The sequence below is a fragment of the Haemorhous mexicanus genome, chromosome 26 (assembly GCF_027477595.1).
Source record: "Haemorhous mexicanus isolate bHaeMex1 chromosome 26, bHaeMex1.pri, whole genome shotgun sequence".
NCBI classification, from domain to species: domain Eukaryota; kingdom Metazoa; phylum Chordata; class Aves; order Passeriformes; family Fringillidae; genus Haemorhous; species Haemorhous mexicanus.
The window spans coordinates 5,586,067-5,606,136 of NC_082366.1; the positions used below are offsets into that span (position 1 = coordinate 5,586,067).

General features: G+C 45.6%; 1 protein-coding gene across 1 annotated transcript in view; it reads right to left on the bottom strand.

Moving 5' to 3' along the window:
* The window catches only part of UNC80 (unc-80 homolog, NALCN channel complex subunit), a 102,554-nt gene that overhangs the window by 15,589 nt on the left and 66,895 nt on the right, over positions 1-20,070 (bottom strand). The window contains exons 44-55 of the mRNA XM_059868306.1: positions 18,925-19,193; positions 17,317-17,451; positions 16,521-16,659; positions 14,821-14,917; positions 14,137-14,307; positions 13,843-13,935; positions 11,739-11,774; positions 11,207-11,425; positions 8,393-8,593; positions 5,220-5,343; positions 2,337-2,462; positions 374-497 (exon numbers count right to left, since the gene is read on the bottom strand). Coding sequence (XP_059724289.1) covers positions 374-497; positions 2,337-2,462; positions 5,220-5,343; positions 8,393-8,593; positions 11,207-11,425; positions 11,739-11,774; positions 13,843-13,935; positions 14,137-14,307; positions 14,821-14,917; positions 16,521-16,659; positions 17,317-17,451; positions 18,925-19,193 — 1,734 coding nt within the window. The remainder of the gene's footprint in view (positions 1-373; positions 498-2,336; positions 2,463-5,219; positions 5,344-8,392; positions 8,594-11,206; positions 11,426-11,738; positions 11,775-13,842; positions 13,936-14,136; positions 14,308-14,820; positions 14,918-16,520; positions 16,660-17,316; positions 17,452-18,924; positions 19,194-20,070) is intronic.

Genomic DNA, 20,070 nt, shown 5'->3' on the forward strand with positions numbered 1-20,070 from the left:
AAGACACGTGGCATGGATTGGGCAGACTGTGATCCACGGGAGCACACAATTTCTGTGACCTTTGCTCCCCTCTGTGACTTCTGCTACAACAGATTTGTCTCGCCCTGCACTCCAGTTTCAAAAGCAGAGCACATCTGTGTAAGACCTGACACAAGAACCAAGGTACAGCTGAAATAAAGAGAAGAAATAATACCTAATCCCAATGGGGCTCTTTTCAGTCTCAGACCCAAAGGGCACTTAGCTGACATACTGCCAGTGACAGAAAACCAAATTAAAAAATAAAAATTAAAATAAAATACAGAGAGCAGGGAAAGTGCAAACATCAGTTGTCAGAAAAGGGGGACAAAAATTCTTTTTGTTAAATTAGTCAGACCTTTTCTTCCAGATCCTACTGTGAGCACAAATGGAATCAGTAGGTTTAAAAGCATTCCTTCCCTTCTTTCCTGATTGGTGAATGGGGAGACGACATGGCTTAGGGGGAAATCTTCCTTCAAAGCCTGTGCAGTAATAATAAAAAAGGATTAAACGATTTCATCAGCAGATCACACACACAAGTCACTGCAGGGAGTGATGATCCCTGTTCACACAGCACCACACCAGCCTTGATAACCTGATTGAATGAGATGCCCTCAGACCACTTAGTCAGGAGTAAAGGGAATTCACCACAGGGATCACCTGCTCATGTCATAGCCAAACATAAGAAGCTCACATTCCTAACTTCCAGTTATCAGTAACAGAATGAGATGTATCCCACAGGAGTCAGCTGAGTGCTAGTCCTGAGCTCTGCACTGCTGTGAGTGGTACCAGGATCTGACACAGAGAATAAAAAAAGGAACAGAGGAAACTGCACAAATGACATTATCTAAATATTCTCCTGTCCGAACACGGAGGCTAGTCCCAAAACATATTTTTGTTCTGTCTCACTTTGTGCTGCCCTATCATCCTCCCCAAGACAAAGAATGAACACCTGAAAAATAAACAAAATGCATGTTTACTTCTTGACACACAGTCAAGCTTAAATTGAAAGGTCTTTCAGCTTCTTTTAGAGGAGATAATCCAGCTGGCTGTCACTAGAACCTTTGCTCATTTACAACATCCCAGTTGCTACAGACTTAGCTGTGAAATGCAACTGAACCTTGCAACTCCTCAAGCTTGCAGACCTGGGCTCTGGGCTGAGAAATTCTAGGAGATGTTTTCTGATGGGGTGTGAAGTACTTCTGCTTTGTATTCTGCTGGAATGCAGCTGGGAATTATGACTCGTGTTTTTCCTGACATGTTCGGTTTTCATTACATTTAAGCCCACAAACAAGTGAACGGGGAAAAGACTATAACATAAATTTTAAAAAAATATTAATTTTGTACCTATTTTGGTTTTTTAGTAGATAATATTTTACAGCAGGTGAAAGTAGCCTTTTGTTTTCATTTATTTTGATTAAAGAACCATTACCTCAGAGCTGGAAGAAAGCTGTTCTCCTTTTGTGTCAGTTTGTACCAAAAAGTCGTTTTGTACCTCATGCTCTGAGGGACAGCTTTGTGTGTTGGTCCCTGTAAGCCTTCCTTCCCAAGCCACCCTGCTCCTCAGAAATACCTGCCTAAGTATTCAACTGGATGTACCAATGCATATTTTAAAATGCAAGTTGGAGCTAGATAAGGAAATCTGTCACTTCTCTGGTCACCATTCAGACTAATTTCATGCCAATAGGGAAGGAAAGGGACACTGAGGCAGAAAGACTCTGTAAAAAGTTATAGTGCTGCTATGAGAAAGGAATAGTGGTGAAATTCTCCAAAAAACCTGGAACATTTTTTTTTAATTCTGGCAACAAGGATACCATTGCGTCAGCAGCTGAAAAGCCAAGTTGCCCTGCTTTTTGTGCTGGCACACTGCGTGACCAGCTCAGCTAAGAGCAGAAGAGCACAAACTCCACTCTCAGTTACACACATGATCCCACAGGAAGACAGGAAGGGTTGCATGAATGTGACCCAAGCCAGGGCCCATGCTCTTGTGGCAGAAGTCTTACTCTAACTCCTTAGATCCTGCAGAGAATCCTGACCTGCTTGTCAGAGCCTTACACAGCATCCATCAGCCAAACTCCCTGGACTTCAATGGCAGTGTTAAGCTGATGGATGCTTGCTGTGGACTTGGCCCCAACAGATGAGTTCTGAGCTCAGTTCAAGCCTTCAGAAAGAAGGGAGAATTTACATGTCGCTTCTCGTTAATTTTTGATGCACATTCCACAGTTTTTGCCCAGCTTTTGCAGAAAGCAAACAGAGCACTGATGAGTTGGTGCCTCAACCAGAAGCTCTAGAGGCCTGGCCGTGGGCCAGGGCAGACACACCTGTATCTGCAATGCTACAAGCCGGACAACAGCTGTGCTGAAGGGCAGAGGTGGCGAGAGATAAGGGCTGAGATGAAGAAGGGGTAATCCGTCAGCCACACTGGAGGGTCCTACCACTCCCATCACCTGCAATACAAACAGAGCACATCACCACAGCTGGCTACTTACAGTTTCATCCATGCCATATCCTCCAACGTCAGTGAAATGGAGGTGCCTTTCATTGAGCACTGAGTTGGGGTGGATCTAGCAGAACCAGCCCCCTCAGTGGTCCTTGCAGGAGCTGGGGCCAGTGAGGAGTCGGTGTTCTAGCAGGGAAAGGGAGGGGGAAAGAGGGAAACCAGCATGGATGGGAGGAGTGCACAGGGAACCCGGTACATTTATAAATGTACCCAGTACCAGCCCTGAATGACCAGCACTGGACTGGTGGAACAGCTAGAGTTGGAGGATATGTCATTTGACAACTGTAACAAATAAAAATCTGTCATCAAAGCAAAAAGTCTGCATTGAAAGTGGACATCTTTTCCCTTCCCTTGCTTGAAAAATAATGTCCTAAGTCTGATCCAAGCCAGGTTTTGTACAATGTTCAGATTCCTCTCAAGCACAGCCTGTTTTGGGGAACTCTAAGCAGGATTCCTCTCAGATGACTGAAGCAGAGTCACCTGCATGTGACCTGGTTGTCTGGAGCTCCTTGAATAATCACCACAGGGAAACAGCACTTCTAGGGGAGAGTTATTTGCACTGTTTGTGATGTGTCCCTCAGGAGGAATTAAATCACAGGCCTGCATATGCCTGTTTCTCACCATGACCAGACACATCCAGATGACAGGAACAGGGAGAAGGTACCTGGCAGACACCTAAGCTTATGGGAGATGAAAGCATGCTTCTTGTCCAAATTCAGCCTGGGGAAAAAGGCAGTAACCAGTTTTTTGCCAGAAAACCAAAGGACAATTTAGAAGGAAAAGTCAGAGCTCCTTCTTTACATCACTATGGATTATCATTGAGATATTTCCCCGCCTTCCTGGCTGATTGATTTTTGGGCTTTGTGGTCTACACATGATACACACCATGCAGTCAGGCTCCCACAGCTCCCAGTGCAATAAGGTAAAATACTTGTAGCAGTAAGTATGTGTTCCTGGTAGCTCTGCCTGGTGTTCCCAGCCAGCAGAACGTAAGCACAGTGACTGCATTTCAGCACTGCAGAGCTTTCTGCTATTTTTAGAGCCCTGGCTAATTCTTATTGTGAGCCCCTTGGAGAGCTCGCTGGGGTGATTCAATCTGCCATGCCTGCTTGACAAACTGCAAGGCCATTCCAAACTCTTGCTTGAGCTAGCTGTCTAGCAACCCCCCCATGTAACAACTCTTAAATAATCTGAGGGCCCAGATTTGCATTAGTGCCAGGTAGCTGCTACCCCTGCTTGGACGAGGAAGAAGTCTTGTGGGCTCTGACAGGTTGGAGCTTCCCTGCCCTTGCAGCAATGAGTGCTGAATTGACTTGAAGGACAGGAACCTGGCAAAACCTGACATCGCATTTTAAAGCCCTCAGAGTCTTTCTGGTGAATCCTGAAATGTTTTTGGTAAGCTGCAAGATAAGGTTATAACATTTATGCTCTAAGGAGAAAATGTTATAAAACCCAATAACAGTAAAATTCTAGTGCAGCCTTTCCCCTTAATTAATATTTTTGCACATGGAATGAAAGCATGCTTGTTTGCCCAAGTGGCTGGAGTTACATGGATATCAAAGTGGGGGCTTGTCCCCAGTGCAACAACTGCAGAAACTCTATGGTCAATCACTGAATAACCAGGCAAACTCTGTCCATATCACTTGTCTGCTGCAACACTCTTAGGTGTCACTGCCGTATTTTCTGAAAAATCCCTTCACCAGGATTTCTTCTCCTGGGAAGCTGAGAAGCCTCAGAGAAAAATGTAAATAATAACTATCTGATTGCTTCTCCTGTGTTTGCTGCTTTGGAATGCAGTCTGGACATTGTTTACCAACAGGTGAATGTTTGATTGGTTTCATGTGAATTGTTTTTACTTAATGAGCAATCACCATCAGCTGTGTGGGACTCTGAGGAGCCAGTTACAAGTTTTTATTATTCATTCTTGTTAAGCCTTCTGTCTGTATCCTTTCTCTTTCTTTAGTATAGTTTTAGTAGGATAGGATAGGATAGGATAGGATAGGATAGGATAGGATAGGATAGGATAGGATAGGATAGGATAGGATAGGATAGGATAGGATAGGATAGGATAGGATAGGATAATAAATCAGCCTTCTGAGAACATGGAATCAGATTCTCATCTCTCACCTCGTCCTGGGCACCTCACAAACACCACACGTAGGGGCATAAACTTTCCTAAGAGAGGGATCTGAATATTGTACAGTGCAAACCTGGTCTAGATCAAGCCAGGGACATTACAAATAGTGAAGTCAATTCACCTTGCAAACCCTTCTGACTATGCAGCACCCGCTGGCCTCTGACAGAGCTGCCAGGGCCCTCCCCACTGGGGACGGTAGGTATCCCCAGTGCCACCCTCTCCCCATCTCTACCAGGTGTGTGCAGTCTCCACCACCCCACTCTCCAACTTGCAGCCCTCAGCTCTCAGCTCAGTCTGGCAAAGGTGGATCTTCAAAGTGGTGCGTGGGAAGGGATGGAAAAGAAATCGCTCGACCGCTGCTGTCGGTCACGGTATCTCCCCATGCACCACTTCAAAAATGAACCTTCCTGTCTCTAGTGTCACCTGCAGAGTCCCCTTGTGAGGGGTAAAGGGGACAGGCAAAATGACAGGAATGGGAATAAACTGTCATCTTCAGTCCAGAGAAACCAACAGCAGGGGGAAGGAAGGTTTAGCAAAGGTTCATGGGGTTGCCGCTCGGCTACTCACCAGATTGACACAGACATTGATCAGAGACCTAAGGTGAGGCAGGAAGGATATGATAGGCTGCCTCTGAAGTGTCAAACAAACCCCTTCAATCAAACTGCTGGCAGGCTCCCACTCAACCTGGCGCCTGCAATACAACAGTAGGTGCCATTAGCCGCGGGCTCCTGCCCCCCACCAGACGCCCAGACACGGTGACCGACACACAGTGACAGACGTGTCACACAGCCACGATGGGTGTCCGGGAGCAGCACGGAGTGCCCGCAGGGAGAGCGCTGGTCCGGGAGGGCACAGAGGCACAGAGCACAGCGCAGAGACGAGAGACGCGGCACAGCGGGCTGGGGCTGCCCACACACACCCTCCCCTCACGGCAGCAGCGGGGCGGGAGCTGCTCTCACTCCCTGATGCTTCCCTGCCGCTGAGGAGGGAGGCCACACGGCGGCCTGAGATGTGACTGTGTGGGGAAAGGCACAGAGGCGCGGAGCAGAGATAAGAGACGCGGCACAGCGGGCTGGGGCTGCCCACACACACCCTCCCCTCACGGCGGGAGCTGCTCTCACTCCTTGGTGCTTCCCTGCCGCTGAGGAGGGAGGCCACACGGCGGCCTGAGGTGTGCCTGTGTGGGGAGAGGCACAGAGGCACGGAGCAGAGACGAGAGACGCGGCACAGCGGGCTGGGGCTGCCCACACACACCCTCCCCTCACGGCGGGAGCTCAGCTCACTCCCTGATGCTTCCCTGCCGCTGAGGAGGGAGGCCACACAGCGGCCTGAGGTGTGCCTGTGTGGGGAAAGGCACAGAGGCACATAGCAGAATCGAGAGACGCGGCACAGCGGGCTGGGGCTGCCCACACACACCTCTCCCCTCACGGCGGGAGCTGCTCTCACTCCCTGATGCTTCCTTGCCGCTGAGGAGGGAGGCCACACAGCGGCCTGAGGTGTGACTGTGTGTGGAGAGGCACAGAGGCACATAGCAGAATCTAGAGATGCGGCACAGCGGGCTAGGACTGCCCACACACACCTCTCCCCTCACGGCGGGAGCTGCTCTCACTCCCTGGTGCTTCACTGCCGCTGAGGAGGGAGGCCATACAGCGGCCTGAGGTGTGACTGTGTGGGGAAAGGCACAGAGGCACATAGCAGAATCTAGAGATGCGGCACAGCGGGCTGGGGCTGCCCACACACACCCTCCCCTCACGGCGGGAGCTGCTCTCACTCCCTGATGCTTCCTTGCCGCTGAGGGGGGAAGCCACACGGCGGCCTGAGGTGTGACTGTGTGGGGAAAGGTTGCCATGCCGAGACCCTCACTCCATCTCGTGTGGCTCGTGGGTGTTCCTGCTGGCAGGAACAAACCCCATCAGGCTGAGTGCCCTCTGTGGGATCCTCTGCAGCTCCTGTGGCTGCTCCACAGTGTCACTCCCAGACACTGCCCTAAAGGTAAACTGGCCCAGCTGTATAACCTTCATCTCCACCTCCTGCAGCACAGGAGGTGAAGTCCTTCATTCCAGGATCCTTTCTTCCCTGACACTTTGCTTTCTTCACCAAAAGAAAATTTAGGGATTATGCCAGATGCTGAAGGGATTTCCCTTCCTAATCATAAGCATAGGTAACATCAAAGTGGTTCACCCTCTTCATCTCAGGGCCTGACTCTCTGCAGGCATTGTAGTTCACAAGCCAGCAGCTGACTGCATTTACTGGCACAGAAAGACAAAAGGCTGGCACTGCTTGCTAGCTCAAGCCTTAATATCCCAGTCAAGTTCTTCAGGTGACTTCTCAGAGCCACATGGGGAATCAAGTGTTCGCTATGCAAGGTCTTCTCCAGACCAACATAAATCTCACCTCTGTGCATCCACTGTCACTAAATCCCCAGAATAGTGGTTAGTTCTTGTTCTTACAGACCCACTGATTCCAGCAGGCACTGGCTTTGGAGTGGGATGCCCACAGGAGGCAGTGTGTGAGATTCTGATCCTGAGTACCCCAAGGGATGGCTCCTGGGCTCCTGCATCCCAAAGAGACTGCTTGACTCAGTGATGCTCAAATCTAGTTGCTGCATTTGGTCCAGTGCCTTTGATGTCCTTTTGTGGGCAAAAGAGTAATTTAAGCCAAGCATAGGTACGGGCATAGAAAGAGAGAATATGAAAGGAATTTTAATTTATGGGCGTCCATTCAGCTTACATGAGGAAGAAAGATCTTCAGGAACAGAAACCCCAATCTGCCTTTGAGGCAGAAGAAAGTATGAGTGGGGAAAGAAGGAATGGATGAGAAACAGACAAGACATGGCAAAGAATCAAATCACAGGACAGAGAAGCACCAAAATTTTTGCCTCTGAATTCCCTAGAAGGGTGGAGTTTTTTGAAGCAGTTTTTTGAGTTTCTTTTTTAAGCCAAAGAAAAGGAGATTGATGCCAGAAAGAAGATATCACCTCCCTATTATTGTTCCATCTTTGATTCCTTCTGGGACATAATTCTGATGTTCTCTAACATGATTTGGCTTCTCAGCTGAGACTGCCAATGAAGTGCCATTCAAGCAGTTGAGGACATATGCCCATGAGGGTGACCAAGACTAATGCCTCTTTTTACTCAGATCACAGGAAAATTCACAGTTCTGAGTGATTTTATACCACCCAGACTGGATTTGTACCACTGCCTCCAGTCAGGGATGCTCCACAGTTAATATTTCTTGAAGTTGCCAAAGCCTGTCATGCCACTGTGTGACCTACCAGGCTTCCACTAGGCATGGACCTGGAGCAGCTGAGGCAGTTCTTTGCCTTTTACCAGGGAGCAATCAGAATCTACTGCATAGCTCCTAACTATTTCTGTCTTTACAGAGGACATAACAGTGTTGCCATGCTAGAAATACTCTTACTACAGTCTAACTTTCCATTAGAAAACTCACAGCAGAAGTTAATTAAAAGGGCAATGAGATGGGAAAAAATCTGAAGACTTCTTTTCAGGAAATAAAAATGATGTTTCTGGAAGTTCTCTCTTTAGCTCTTAATAACCACGCTGCTACCAGAGGACACAACAAAAACATCAACATAAACACACTTACAGAGATAAAAACACCTGTAATTTTCTGGTATGTTGTAAAGGCTCACTGCAACATGACAGCAGATGACGTACCCACACTTCAAGGCTTGCAACATCAGAAACGGACCCCAGAGGGTTTCTGGAGTACCTGCTCACCTCAGAGTAGGCATCTTGTGAATTTTATTGAACATACGATCCAATCTCTTTAGGATGAGGATCAGGGCAGGTCTCACCGCCTCGGCTGTCCAGTCAGTGATGGGCAGCATCTCCATGATGTAGCGCCGGAGCCCGCGGCTCTCCATGGTCTGCGTGTCGTAAGGAGCCAGCTTCAGCAGGGAGTGGGCGATTTCTGCCAGCCTGAAACCGCGGGGCATCGGGAGAAAAGTAAATACAACCTGCATTCCTGGTGTTATGAACAAAAAAAAGTTACCGTTTTTTTTAAGAGAAGGAGCTGCAGAGGAGTTTTCAGTTGAGCTAGGAATTGATCGCTGGCCAAGAGTTCTTTGTTAGTGAAATGTTGGAATCACCCCTTGAGTATCCTTAAGTACCGCCGTTTAACTCTCTATGGTAGAGAATTCTTGTTTTTCAGAACCACCCTAGCCTGTTGCCAGGAGGATGACAACCTCCCCTCGGACGGTGGGGAGAGGGAGAAATTTGCATCTCAGGAGACATGCAAATTTATCTCAAACCCAAACTGCACTGGGACGGGACCTTCACCAAATCCTGGAAAATACCCCAAAAAAGACAAGCCAAAGCAGAATTGAGAAGTCAGGGTGGTGTCTGGACATCAAGGCCGTGGTCCGGAGCCGGCAGAGATGCTTGAAAACCTCGGTCACTCCTCGCCCCAACTAGAAACGATGCCAGTCGGACCCAGGACCCCCTGGACTGATAACCCAAACTGAGAAGTCTGGATATACCCCCACTGCCTTTGCGAGGACAGGACTCCCGGTTCTGGCCCCTTGGGGACAGAACTGTATAATCCTTCTCTGAGTTACTGCTGGGAGCGGCGGCAGAACTCTGCAGATCTGCCAAAAACCCCACTTTGAGCTGATCACTTTAATAACGGCATTAAAAGGAGGAAAATCTCCTGCCCTGATCATTTCACCTGGGCCCGTTCTTTTGCTTCTTTACTGCCGAGGTCGGGATTCAATAGCAAGATGGTATTTCTTGTTGGGACTCAGATGTTTATTAGTTCTTATCTATGTTACAGTCTCACAAACCACGAGTCCTACAGCACTTCCCTCTAACAAAGTAAAAATGGAGCCACATCTCTTTCTCTACAAGGCCTTTCAAGGATAAACTGTCCCTTAAGAAATGACACCTGAATTATTTTTACTTTTAACCCAATAACCAACCACCCATGGCCACAATGCTGATTTTTTTTATCCAGTTACACAATACCACCCAAACCCAGAAAGAAGAAGAAGAAGGACCAGCCTCTATAGGAATGTGCCCCCTGTTGACAGAGTGACAAAACTATCCTTTGTCCCCTTAAAAGGAAAGAAGCCCAGAAGTTTCTCTCCTCCATTAGCTGAAAAAGGCACCTCATAGGCCTAGGGGACTTCACCTCAGACTTAAGGATAGCTAATTTGACAGCAGGCAAAAAGTCCCACCTGGGCAATTTACTAGGAAAAAAAAAGAGAACAAAGAAACTAATTGGTTTTGTGAGGTGTTTTACCAGGAGCAAGAACCTCTGTCTTGCTGGAATCACTGTATTTAAGAACACATGAATGGTCTAAAGATTACTTTTACACTGACATTAAATGCACCAAGAGAACAGCAGGAATCACAGATTTGGGTAGCTAAAACCAAAGTACCTGTGCTGGCAGTAAGAATACAACTTATGAAACACAGTGAAACACAGGCCTGACATCACCTGTTTTTCAGTTAATGAGCAATTTGGTTTTGTTCTGTGCTTGTTTTCCAGCATTACCACTTTAGGAAGTATCACTGTGCAATTTTCAGGTGTTAAGTTTTAAAACTAAAGTGTCCATAGGTTTACACAACATGTCTTTTGTAGGATTGCTCCCTGCAGTTTTTATTTGTTTCTCCTAACACCTCTACAGATTGTGTTGCTGTTGCTTTTTCCACTATCCCAGATGGCCTTGCCAATGGCATTTTTTCCTATTGACTGTGAAATATCATGGCAGCATTTGACTTACACTTGCAGTTTGATCAAAATCTACTGAAATACTTGGATATTTGTGGTAAGCAAAGACCAGAAATAAACCATGAAACATCAACACACTTTGTATTGGATGATTACAGTACGATCCTATCCATATTGTGGGTGCATTTTCTGAAATGCATCCAACTAATGGAACACATTTCTATTCTTTATAATCTGCCTAGTAATATCAAGGGCAAGAAGTTCCTCAGATTAACCAAAAGTAGTATAAAATTGGGTTTTTATCCAGTATTTCTTTATTTTTCCTTTTTTTAAACTGCTTTGTCCTACTATGAAGTAGGTCTGCTTTCTTTGCGGTGAGCATCCAACCAGTGCAGCACTTCAGGAAAAGACTTCTCCATCTGCTGCATCACATGCTGAGGTGCTGGGCTGTAAATGCCCTCTGTCCCATCCTTCCCTGTATTTCAGGCACTTAGAAAGTGGCTGTGGTGCTTTTCTTGCCTTTGAGCTGCTGGCTCTGATGCACAGTGCCCCTGGAGAGGATAAATGTTGTATTTAACCAGGTAGGCAGCTTCCCCAGCCCTTGCCCTGCACAGACAGACTTATCTTGTCCTGATATATCAGAGGGAGCTGTTTCAGATGGGGGTCAGAATGAAACCTTAAGAAACCTTCTTTATACACAAGCAGCATCAGGACAATTCAAGGAACATCCAAAACAGCCTCTGCATGTTTCAGACACAAACATGCAACTACACAACCAAAAAGTGATTCCATCTGTTATTATGAAAAAGAAAGGAATCCCCCTGAGATGAGCAAGTAAGAGCAGAATGCCTGTGGAATACCTCATGTGGGACTTCACATCCAGCAGCTCCAGAGAAGTCACTCGGGGCTCACCAGCCAGATTCTGCAAAATCTTCAGCCTCGGACCGCAGTGCTTGTAGAACTCTGTGCAGATATTCAGCAACGACTCCCGGGGTCTCCTGAACTCCTCTCTGGCAATTCTTTCATCCAGCTCCTCTCGGGGAAGGCCCTGGCCCTCCTCCATCAAGTGAAGGTTCTCCCTGGAGGATACAAAGTAAGACACAGTAGAGGGTGTTATGTGCTGTGGATCATCAGGGATAGATTACAACAACCTCTTCATCTTCTTTTGGCAACAGATGCTTTCCTCTGCAAGTGAAAGAAAGGTAGTTGCATCTGCAATTGAGAAACAAAAAAAGGGAAGTTATAATCTTCCAAGTCTTGCTAAAAATGTAAATATTTTCTGTATCAACTGTCTTTTGATACCTTCCCTGAAAAAAGGCTGCCTGTCACAGCAACCGTATGTGGGAATTTTCATCAGACATCAGAGGAGACTGGGATAAAATTTTACTGTACCTGATAAAGTGTAGTTTGGCTCCCTGTTCTGGGTACCTGGGAAAACAGAAACAGTGAGGTTGCAAACAGCAACTCAGTAGTGCCTAAACTTGCCTTTCTAGAAGAAAGTGACACTGTTCTAGCCCAGAGGTTTATGCACCATGGTCAGGATGGTATCTTGAGTCACTGGAACAATGCCTACACATAGTTACTGACCACACTGAATTGCCTTTATCTCCCAACTTCCATCAAAAAAACATATTCCTAGAGTTATTTGCCTTATTCTGAAAGGAAAAAGTCAGGCTTAAAAACCATAGCTCGCTTCAAGTGATTTCTCTTACTGATTTTCACCCCAGTGCTCAGTCTCTTTCACTAAACCAGAGCTCACCAAGTAAAAAGAATACCTCAGAGTGGTTTTTGGTGCTTTTTTTTGTTTTGTTTTATTTTATTGTCATTTTCTCTTGTTACTTCTTTTTGAGAAAGCATTAATAAACCCTGCACCACTTGGCTACCATGTCCAAGGCTTGAACAGTAATCATTCTAACATTGTGAGACTCCTGCTGTTGCTAGCAGATGTCTGTTGCAATGAGAACACAGCAGAGGAAACAAATGCAGGAAACCCAGAGCAGTGCAAAAATGTTTTGGATCAGAGGCTGAATGTCTGATAATGAGAAAAATCTGGAAATATAAGTCAAGATGCCTGAGTCACACTGCACTGGGAATGTCTGTGTTATCTGTCAGCAGAGACATATTAACTGCTCTCCAAAATCAGCAGATAGGTAATAAAGTACTACTTTTCATTACACCTTATTCTCCTTAGACTGAGCAATCTTGCAAATGAAGTAAATGGCATATGCCCACTTCAGACTTTGGCATGTCTGGTTTGTCTGCTGGTTTGTCCTGTCTGGAGTTAATCTGCTTCTCAGATCAGGGATTGAAAGTCAAAGCCATGTTTTAACCATGACTGAATAGATTTTAAAGAATACCAGACTCATGCCAGGAGTTACCAACCAAGATGTGTACACATTTATAAACTGACATAATAGCCCTTTGATGATCCATGCAGAAATTGATTTCTAAATCCCTTGAATTATAAAAAAAAAAAAAAGAAAAGAAAAAGATAGGTAATAACTTGAAAAACTCCAGAAAAACACCTACCCCAGCTTTTGCTAGGCTACAATTCCCCTTCCAGGTCAGTACAAACATTCAGATTTTTAGCACACTAAGGCATAGTCTGGCCAGGAGAAGGCAGGGATGTCTGCTGTATAAAAAACTTCACAATCCCAAATGCTTGTGGGTGGAATAATCCCTTCTTCCATGACCAAGTAAATTGTCAGTGGCCTTGTCTAATTTGCAGCAGCCTAACTGGAATGGCTACTATGGAGGAGAATTACAGTTCACTGGTGCCATGTACTTCTTTGTTTCCTTCTTCTGTGAGAAAGTTCTTTGGTGTTTTGTTTTGTTGGGGTTTGGGGTTTTTTTAAGAAGGACAAGAATATTTCCAGACATTCTTTTGACTTCTCTCAAGCTGTCAGTTACCCTTCCTCTGCTATCTGTAACTGCAAAAAACCCCCAGACCAATGTGGAGGAAAGACATCACAGGGAATGTACAAGAAAATGGGAAAGGGAGCCAAATAAAACTAGAGGGGGTGCCAGTGTCTGAGAGCCTCAGGTGATTGGCAGTTTGTGTTTGTACAGGTGTTCAGCCCCTTAGAACCAGGCCAGAAGGATCTGACCCTTCTGCTGGCCAAGCATGCTCTGCCCACTGGTCACTTTGGCACTGGACTCAGCAGGAAGCAAAGCAGAGAATGAGAGAGCTTCAGCAACATACTTCCAGAGGGCAGAAAGGGCAATGAGTCATTTAGGGTGTGTGTCCTCCATTTTGATACTCTGGTCTTCTGTGGTTTTAAACTAGAAATCCTACTCTTGGGTATTTTGGTTATCATCAGAAATGCAGCCCTGGGCAACGTGCTCTTTGGATGTGTCTGTTTTCTCCCACAGTTCAGTACCCAGAGCACTCCCTCAAGCTGTCTGAGGCCAAGCAATGAGATATTACCTTACTAAAAATATCAAACAGAACAAACACAACTGTTTCAGAAAACGAAAAAAGAAAGAAAAGCCCTACCTGGTGTTCACACCTGCTGACATGGTGTGGTTTGCTGTTGTGGTCCCTTTATGGCCTTGGTCACATCGACTCATCTGTGGGGCTGTCATAGGCCTGGCAGAGAGAGGGTGAACAGCACACTACACATTAAACCTAACCAGCACACAGAAATTCTGCTTTTCCTCTGAGAACTTGCACTAATTTTGCCAAGTCTGAAAACCTCAAGCTAAGCTGTTTGTTGTGGCCTCCTGGGCACTCCCTGTGCCTGCACAGACAACCAAATGCAGGCTCAGCCCCCTGGCCCACGTGTGTTACCTGGTGAGAACTTCTACACTGTACAGGAGGGCTTGCAAAGAGGTGGCAAGGGCACCCATGGAAGCAATCTCCTCACGAGCTGCTGTCCCTGTGTCCACCTGAGAGGTCTGGCGCTTCAGCTTCTGCAAGTAACAGGGAACCAGGGCTTCCAGGACCATCAGCATCTGGAGGCTGGGAAAATAACAATATTTGGTCTGTTTTATCTTGTCATTCCTGAGCTCACATCATCCGTCTGAAGACCCAGGTTTCTATCTGAAGACCCTGGATCTGTGACTAGGCAATGATTTCATTGCTTCTCACTAGAAGTCTTGAGCCAAAGAAACAGTTGGATTAGGAACTTCAGGGGGAAACTAGATAACAATAATAATGATAAAAACAACAATAATAATAATAATAATTTTCATCATAATCTCTGGACTTCCGGGTATCTTCCAAATATGTCATCCATTTGCTAACAAGTATTTTCCCTTCCAAAGACTCTTTTCTTCCCTGATTCCCTCTTGCAAACTGACATATGTACTTTGGAGCTGGTGTTACCCCAGGAAGGGCTTGGCCTCAGAGAAGCCCCACACATGGAATTCTGCATCCTCTGCCTCCATTTTTCAGCCTTGCTTTCACATACCATATGCAGCTTTTATGCCTGTTCTTTGTGAGTGTGCACAAATCAAGATAACAGATTTTCACCTTCTGAATGACTCAGGAGCATAAGCCACCACTGTCACACACAGCTTGATGGCTTCACTGATGGAAAAGGTCAGATCTTCATTCCCATAGCAGAAGTCTGAGGGAGTAAAGCAATATGAGAGGACTATCACACAATCATACTAAGTATGAAGGGAGCTAACACATTTCCTTTTCCCCCTCTCCTCTTGCTTGCTGTTCATGTTAACAATGCCCAATAGGCTTTTGGACAGATAAAAATCTGTCTCTGTAAAAGAAATAAAATGCTGCACTCCTACTTGAACCCTACTGCCCAGGAACTCAGTAGGTGAAACAGCTCTGAGCAGGTCACCAGCTGCTGAGCAAAATACCTGCAGAGTCCTGCTTCAAACATCACCCATCAAAAGCTAAGTCTTAAGCTCATATATGGCAAGGACACATGTCAAATTAATGATCATTTTTATGCTCCCTGTGCTTTTTCTTAGATGTTCCAACCACACAAAAAGCGATGTTAATGCACCACTGATGGCATGGGACAGTTTTATATCTCAAAAATCAAGCCCCTTTTATACTCATAGCCACAGGGGTGCCAGCACAGAAGTGACTCTGTTTTGCTAGTGATTTCAGAAAAAGATTTCAACAGCATTTAAGTCACATACTACAAATAGCACTTTGGGCATAGTTAGTTCCGGCCATTAAGAAACCAGAAATAATAATATTTGTAGAAGAATAATATTTTTAATAGAACTATAGTCCTGTTTTCAGAAGTGACTTTGGGCAGGAGCCCAAGTCAAAGTTAAGGTCCTAAAACATGTAAATCATAATTCTCATCTTCATATGGAAGATACCAGACACACAACATACTCATCTAAAGTCTCATCATCAACCCATACTTGAGAATTTTCAGAGATGTTTTTAATTGTTCTCCACAGAAACCTCCAAGATTTTATATAAATGTTTGGTACAATCCACAAAGAGGAAGAAATATCTTCTGTTTCTGTACCACTTTATATTACAACTTTCTATATCAAAAATCCCACTTTATTACAAAGCTTTAACTCTTAAGGCCAGACAGGCTTCACAGTGTATCAAGCTAAAACAGTATTTGAGAGAAGTGTAAATTTGGAAAACAAGTTGAAGATCCTTATAAAAATCAGCAAAAATCACAAAGCAGCCAAATTCTTAAACACTGCATTGATTACTATCAAGAGACAGAACATCCTGGATACACCATACAGCCATATATATTCTGCTTTATGATAAATCAACAGCCTCCCCAGGATCAGCACTGCTGGATGTCTGAATTGTATCCATCATCTACTAGTCACAGTCTGGCCACAGGACAGGATGCTTTTGTTTCCTGTCTGTGTGGAGCAGAGCAGAGGATGACACTGATCCTGTCAGCATAATACAGTTTATCAGGCATCTGCATTCTTCACTCACACATGTTAAAATTCAAAATGCCAGAGGCTAGTCTCAGACTAGAAGGCTTTAAGCAGGAAAAGTAGCTTTGCAATAAAATTTATGAATAATTCCCCTCCTGCAGAAAATATCAAAAGGATTATGGTGATAAAGCCAGTCTTAAAAGCCCCGTGAGGCACAGGAGACAGATAGGACATTCCTAAAGAAGAGAAGGGCTCTGAAAAAATCATGGTGCAGTAAATGTCTGTTGAATCAATAAACAATAAACCAGAATTAGTGAATAAAGGGTGCTTTACTATTACCTAATGACTTGAGAGGCTTTTCTGCTTTCACCAGCTCTAAGATGTCCAAAATGTCTGGAGTATCTCCCTCCAAAGACTGCAGCAGGTCAAACAGGCACTGAGCTGACACTCCTTTGCTGGTTCCATTGTTTGTAGCATCCTGTTCCAACAAGAGACATTCTTGTCATCCCAGCAGGAACATTTATCTGAAAATGGGGACAACCTGTGCTCTCAACAAAGGGTCCACATGGAGTTCAAGAACTCATTGCTTTCAACCAGTGAGCCTTGCCTGGCTCAACAGATTGCTGCTACAGTGGGAGCAGGATCTGAAAACTGCACACAGACCTTTACTGCCATGTGAAGGACAAAGATAGGTGTGCTGACTTCAAATTAAGATCCAATTAACAGGCCTAAAATGTTAGAATATCATTAATGAATATTTCAAAACATGGCTAATCTAGTCTTAGACTTCACATGTACTAAAACTTGGTATTAAGCCTTTAATTCCTATTGCTGGATTCTAAGAATGGATTTGCATTTAAATAGTTATAAGCCATTATAATTCTTTTAATAGCCATGTAAGTCCTTTTATAATATATTTATACACAGAAATTTAAAGTGAGACCACATTTACTGGCCTGGACACGAGCAGCCTGCCACCTCAGCGCCCTGTTCCATCAAGTGACGCACAGAAGCGTGCAGAAATAAATCAGGACCTGGTTCTGTGCAGCACCGAGTGCTCTATGCCTGTGACCCTTGATGGGGGGTGGCTGCACTCACAGGCTTCCCCCCAGACAGGAGGATGGCTCTGACTCACAGGGAACTCCAGGAGAGGGGCCACGCTGGCAAAGAGCTGCAGGATGAAGGGCTTGCGGTGCAGGACGTAGAACTGGCGGCACGCGAACTCGATGGCCTGGCGCAGCTGCGGGTTGCTCTCGTAGTCAGAGTACACCTGGGCAGATGGAAAAGGACATGGAGGCTCTGCTCCAGCTCTTCACCTCCTGAGCCCAGTCTGGACCAACTTCAGCACTGGCATTCCTGATAGGTTTGTCTAACACACTGTTAAGGATGGAGACTGGAGCACTCCTCTCTGGCAATGCATTTCATGGTGTTTTAGGCTACAAGATGTGCCTGGGGCTATGTTTCCATTCCCATCTGTCAGAGCTGGGGCAGTTCTCTGCTGTTCTTTGGGCAGTTTTCTTTATCTCTCCCACACCCATCCTCCCTCCAGGAGATCTCTCTGTCCATGGCCACTGAGTGTCCCTGCAGGGCTGATCTAATTCCAGCATCCCATGGGGAGATGCTCCGCCCAGGGCAGGAGCCAAGCATTCCTACCTGGATCCAATCTGCCCTGGGAACAGCCCAGCAGCCTTTGCCCACTGCATTCCCAGAGGAGCAGCTTTCTGCTGCCCTGCATTCCCAGAGGGAGAGCAGGCCCATCTCCTAGGAGTGGTATTTTAATAATTCAGTGGTTGACAATAATTGAGGATGAGGATAGGAAAGAATTACAAACCAATTTCTCTCAATATGAAGTGAAAATGAAGGGAGAATCCTTTGCAGAACTGAATGGTTACTGTTGAGAACTTAGATGCTGCCTTTGAGCACTACAGAAATAATCCTTTCTATCTGTAAAATAACTATTTTTTATTTTTTATTTTCAGTAGCTGATTTTTTTTTTCAAGAACCAACAGGAAAAGAGGCCACTTGATCATCTCAAAGTGAAGAGAAACTCCACCTCTGACACTTCCAATATTTGTCATCACTCACAAGAAAAGACAATATGCAATTTTTCATAAATGTTTTGAGTTATTTTCATACTTAAAAAGTGAATATAATTTAGTTTAAATTAGCTAGTAGAAAATCCAGATATTTCAACTATTTCCCAAACTTCAGCCATCCCTGAAGCAAAAAACATGTAGAGGTACCCAAGGTCCAAAAATTACCCAGAAATTTAACATTTCTGTGTGGAAGTACAGAGAAATGAAAACAGACATTTATTTACTTAACACAAAGGAGAACAGAAAATTTACTAATTTACTCAAGTAGGAAATAGAAAGCTCATTTGGGCCGTCCCACTGCTGCCTTCTTGGGGAATCTTAAAGCTCTCATGAGGACTCAGCAGATCAAAGTTTCCCTGTTGCCAACTCCATCATGGAATCACAGGATGGGCTTTAAAGCCCATCCAGCTCCATGGGCAGGGGACACTTTCCATTATCCCAGGTTGCTCCAAGCCCTGTTCAAGCTGACCTTGAACACTCACGGGGATGGGGCAGCCACAGCTTCTCTGGGTAACCTGTGCCAGGACCTCAGCAGGCTCACAGGGAAAAACTCACAGGAAGTTCTTCTCACAGGAAATATTTCCTACCAAGTTCTGAGCTGCAGCTGCTCCCAGCATTCCCTGGAATTGCCCCTGGGCATGGCTCACCTGCAGCATGCTGGGCAGCACCCACTGGTAGCCACTGAGGGAGAAGAGGTGGTTGAAGTGCACGGCCGTGTTGATGACGGTGGCGGCGTACTGCCTGAGCAGGGCACTGTCCTCGGGGTGCAGGATCAGGGCACCGTTGAACACGTTCAGGAACAGCATGATCTCATCCCCCCATGGGAACTCGCTGGGCATGCCAAGGAACATCTCTTCCAGCAGCTTAATCCACAAGCTTTTCTGAAGGGTGTCTAGACCAAAGAGCTCTTTGCCAGCTGCAGGGGAGAAGAGCAACCAACAGCAGTCAGCTCTGTCCACCACAGCCAGGCTCACCTCACTGCAAAGAACCATCCCACAACCATCCCACAACCCCATGACCATCCTTCTGCCTTTTAAAAATTATTTCACCCATAGGTTTCTTTAAGTGCCCACAGGGCTTGAGCAAACCTTGACTGAAAGCATCAGTATGAAGACGAAGAATGATAAAAATCACACAGTTCATTAATCTGCTGGTTGGCCACTCTTCCCTTAAAAAGTGGAAGATCTGAGCTTGTACATGCATCATCTGCCCCACACAGAGGCTGTGCAGATTTGTGCTCAGGTTTTATGTCCCAGGTGTCCCACACATTACAGGAAATTGATGCAGGGTTACAATAATTCTTCTGAAATCCAGTGCCTTTAGGGCTGGTACAGAACTTGCCAATGCTTACCACTGTGCAACAATGGCCTATTTAACCTATTTAACATCAGGCTGGAAACCCTGCTTTACATCCAGAGCAAAGTTTCTGTGTGGACTTTTTCTTTATCCCTGCTGCAGAAGTTGCTCAGTCTTCCTTGGATGTCAACTGCTTCCTCAAAGCAGATAGCAAAGGACTTTGAGCAATCCTTTTTTGGTAGTCTCATGCATAACTTTAATACTAAATTAAAACTTTTTCTCATTCGGGTCCAAAGCAAGCAGCCTTGCCTGGAGAATTCCAACAGGGAAGCCCTTTCTGCTGCTCTGTATCAGGTTCCCCAAGAAGAGATTCATCAGCTTCCAGAAAAGCTGCAAGCCTGTGTGTTTCTAAGGCAAATGAAGCACTCACTGTGATGCCTCTTAAGGGGCTGGAACAGAGGCTAGACAGAGCTAAGAGGAATAAAGAGGATATTTAT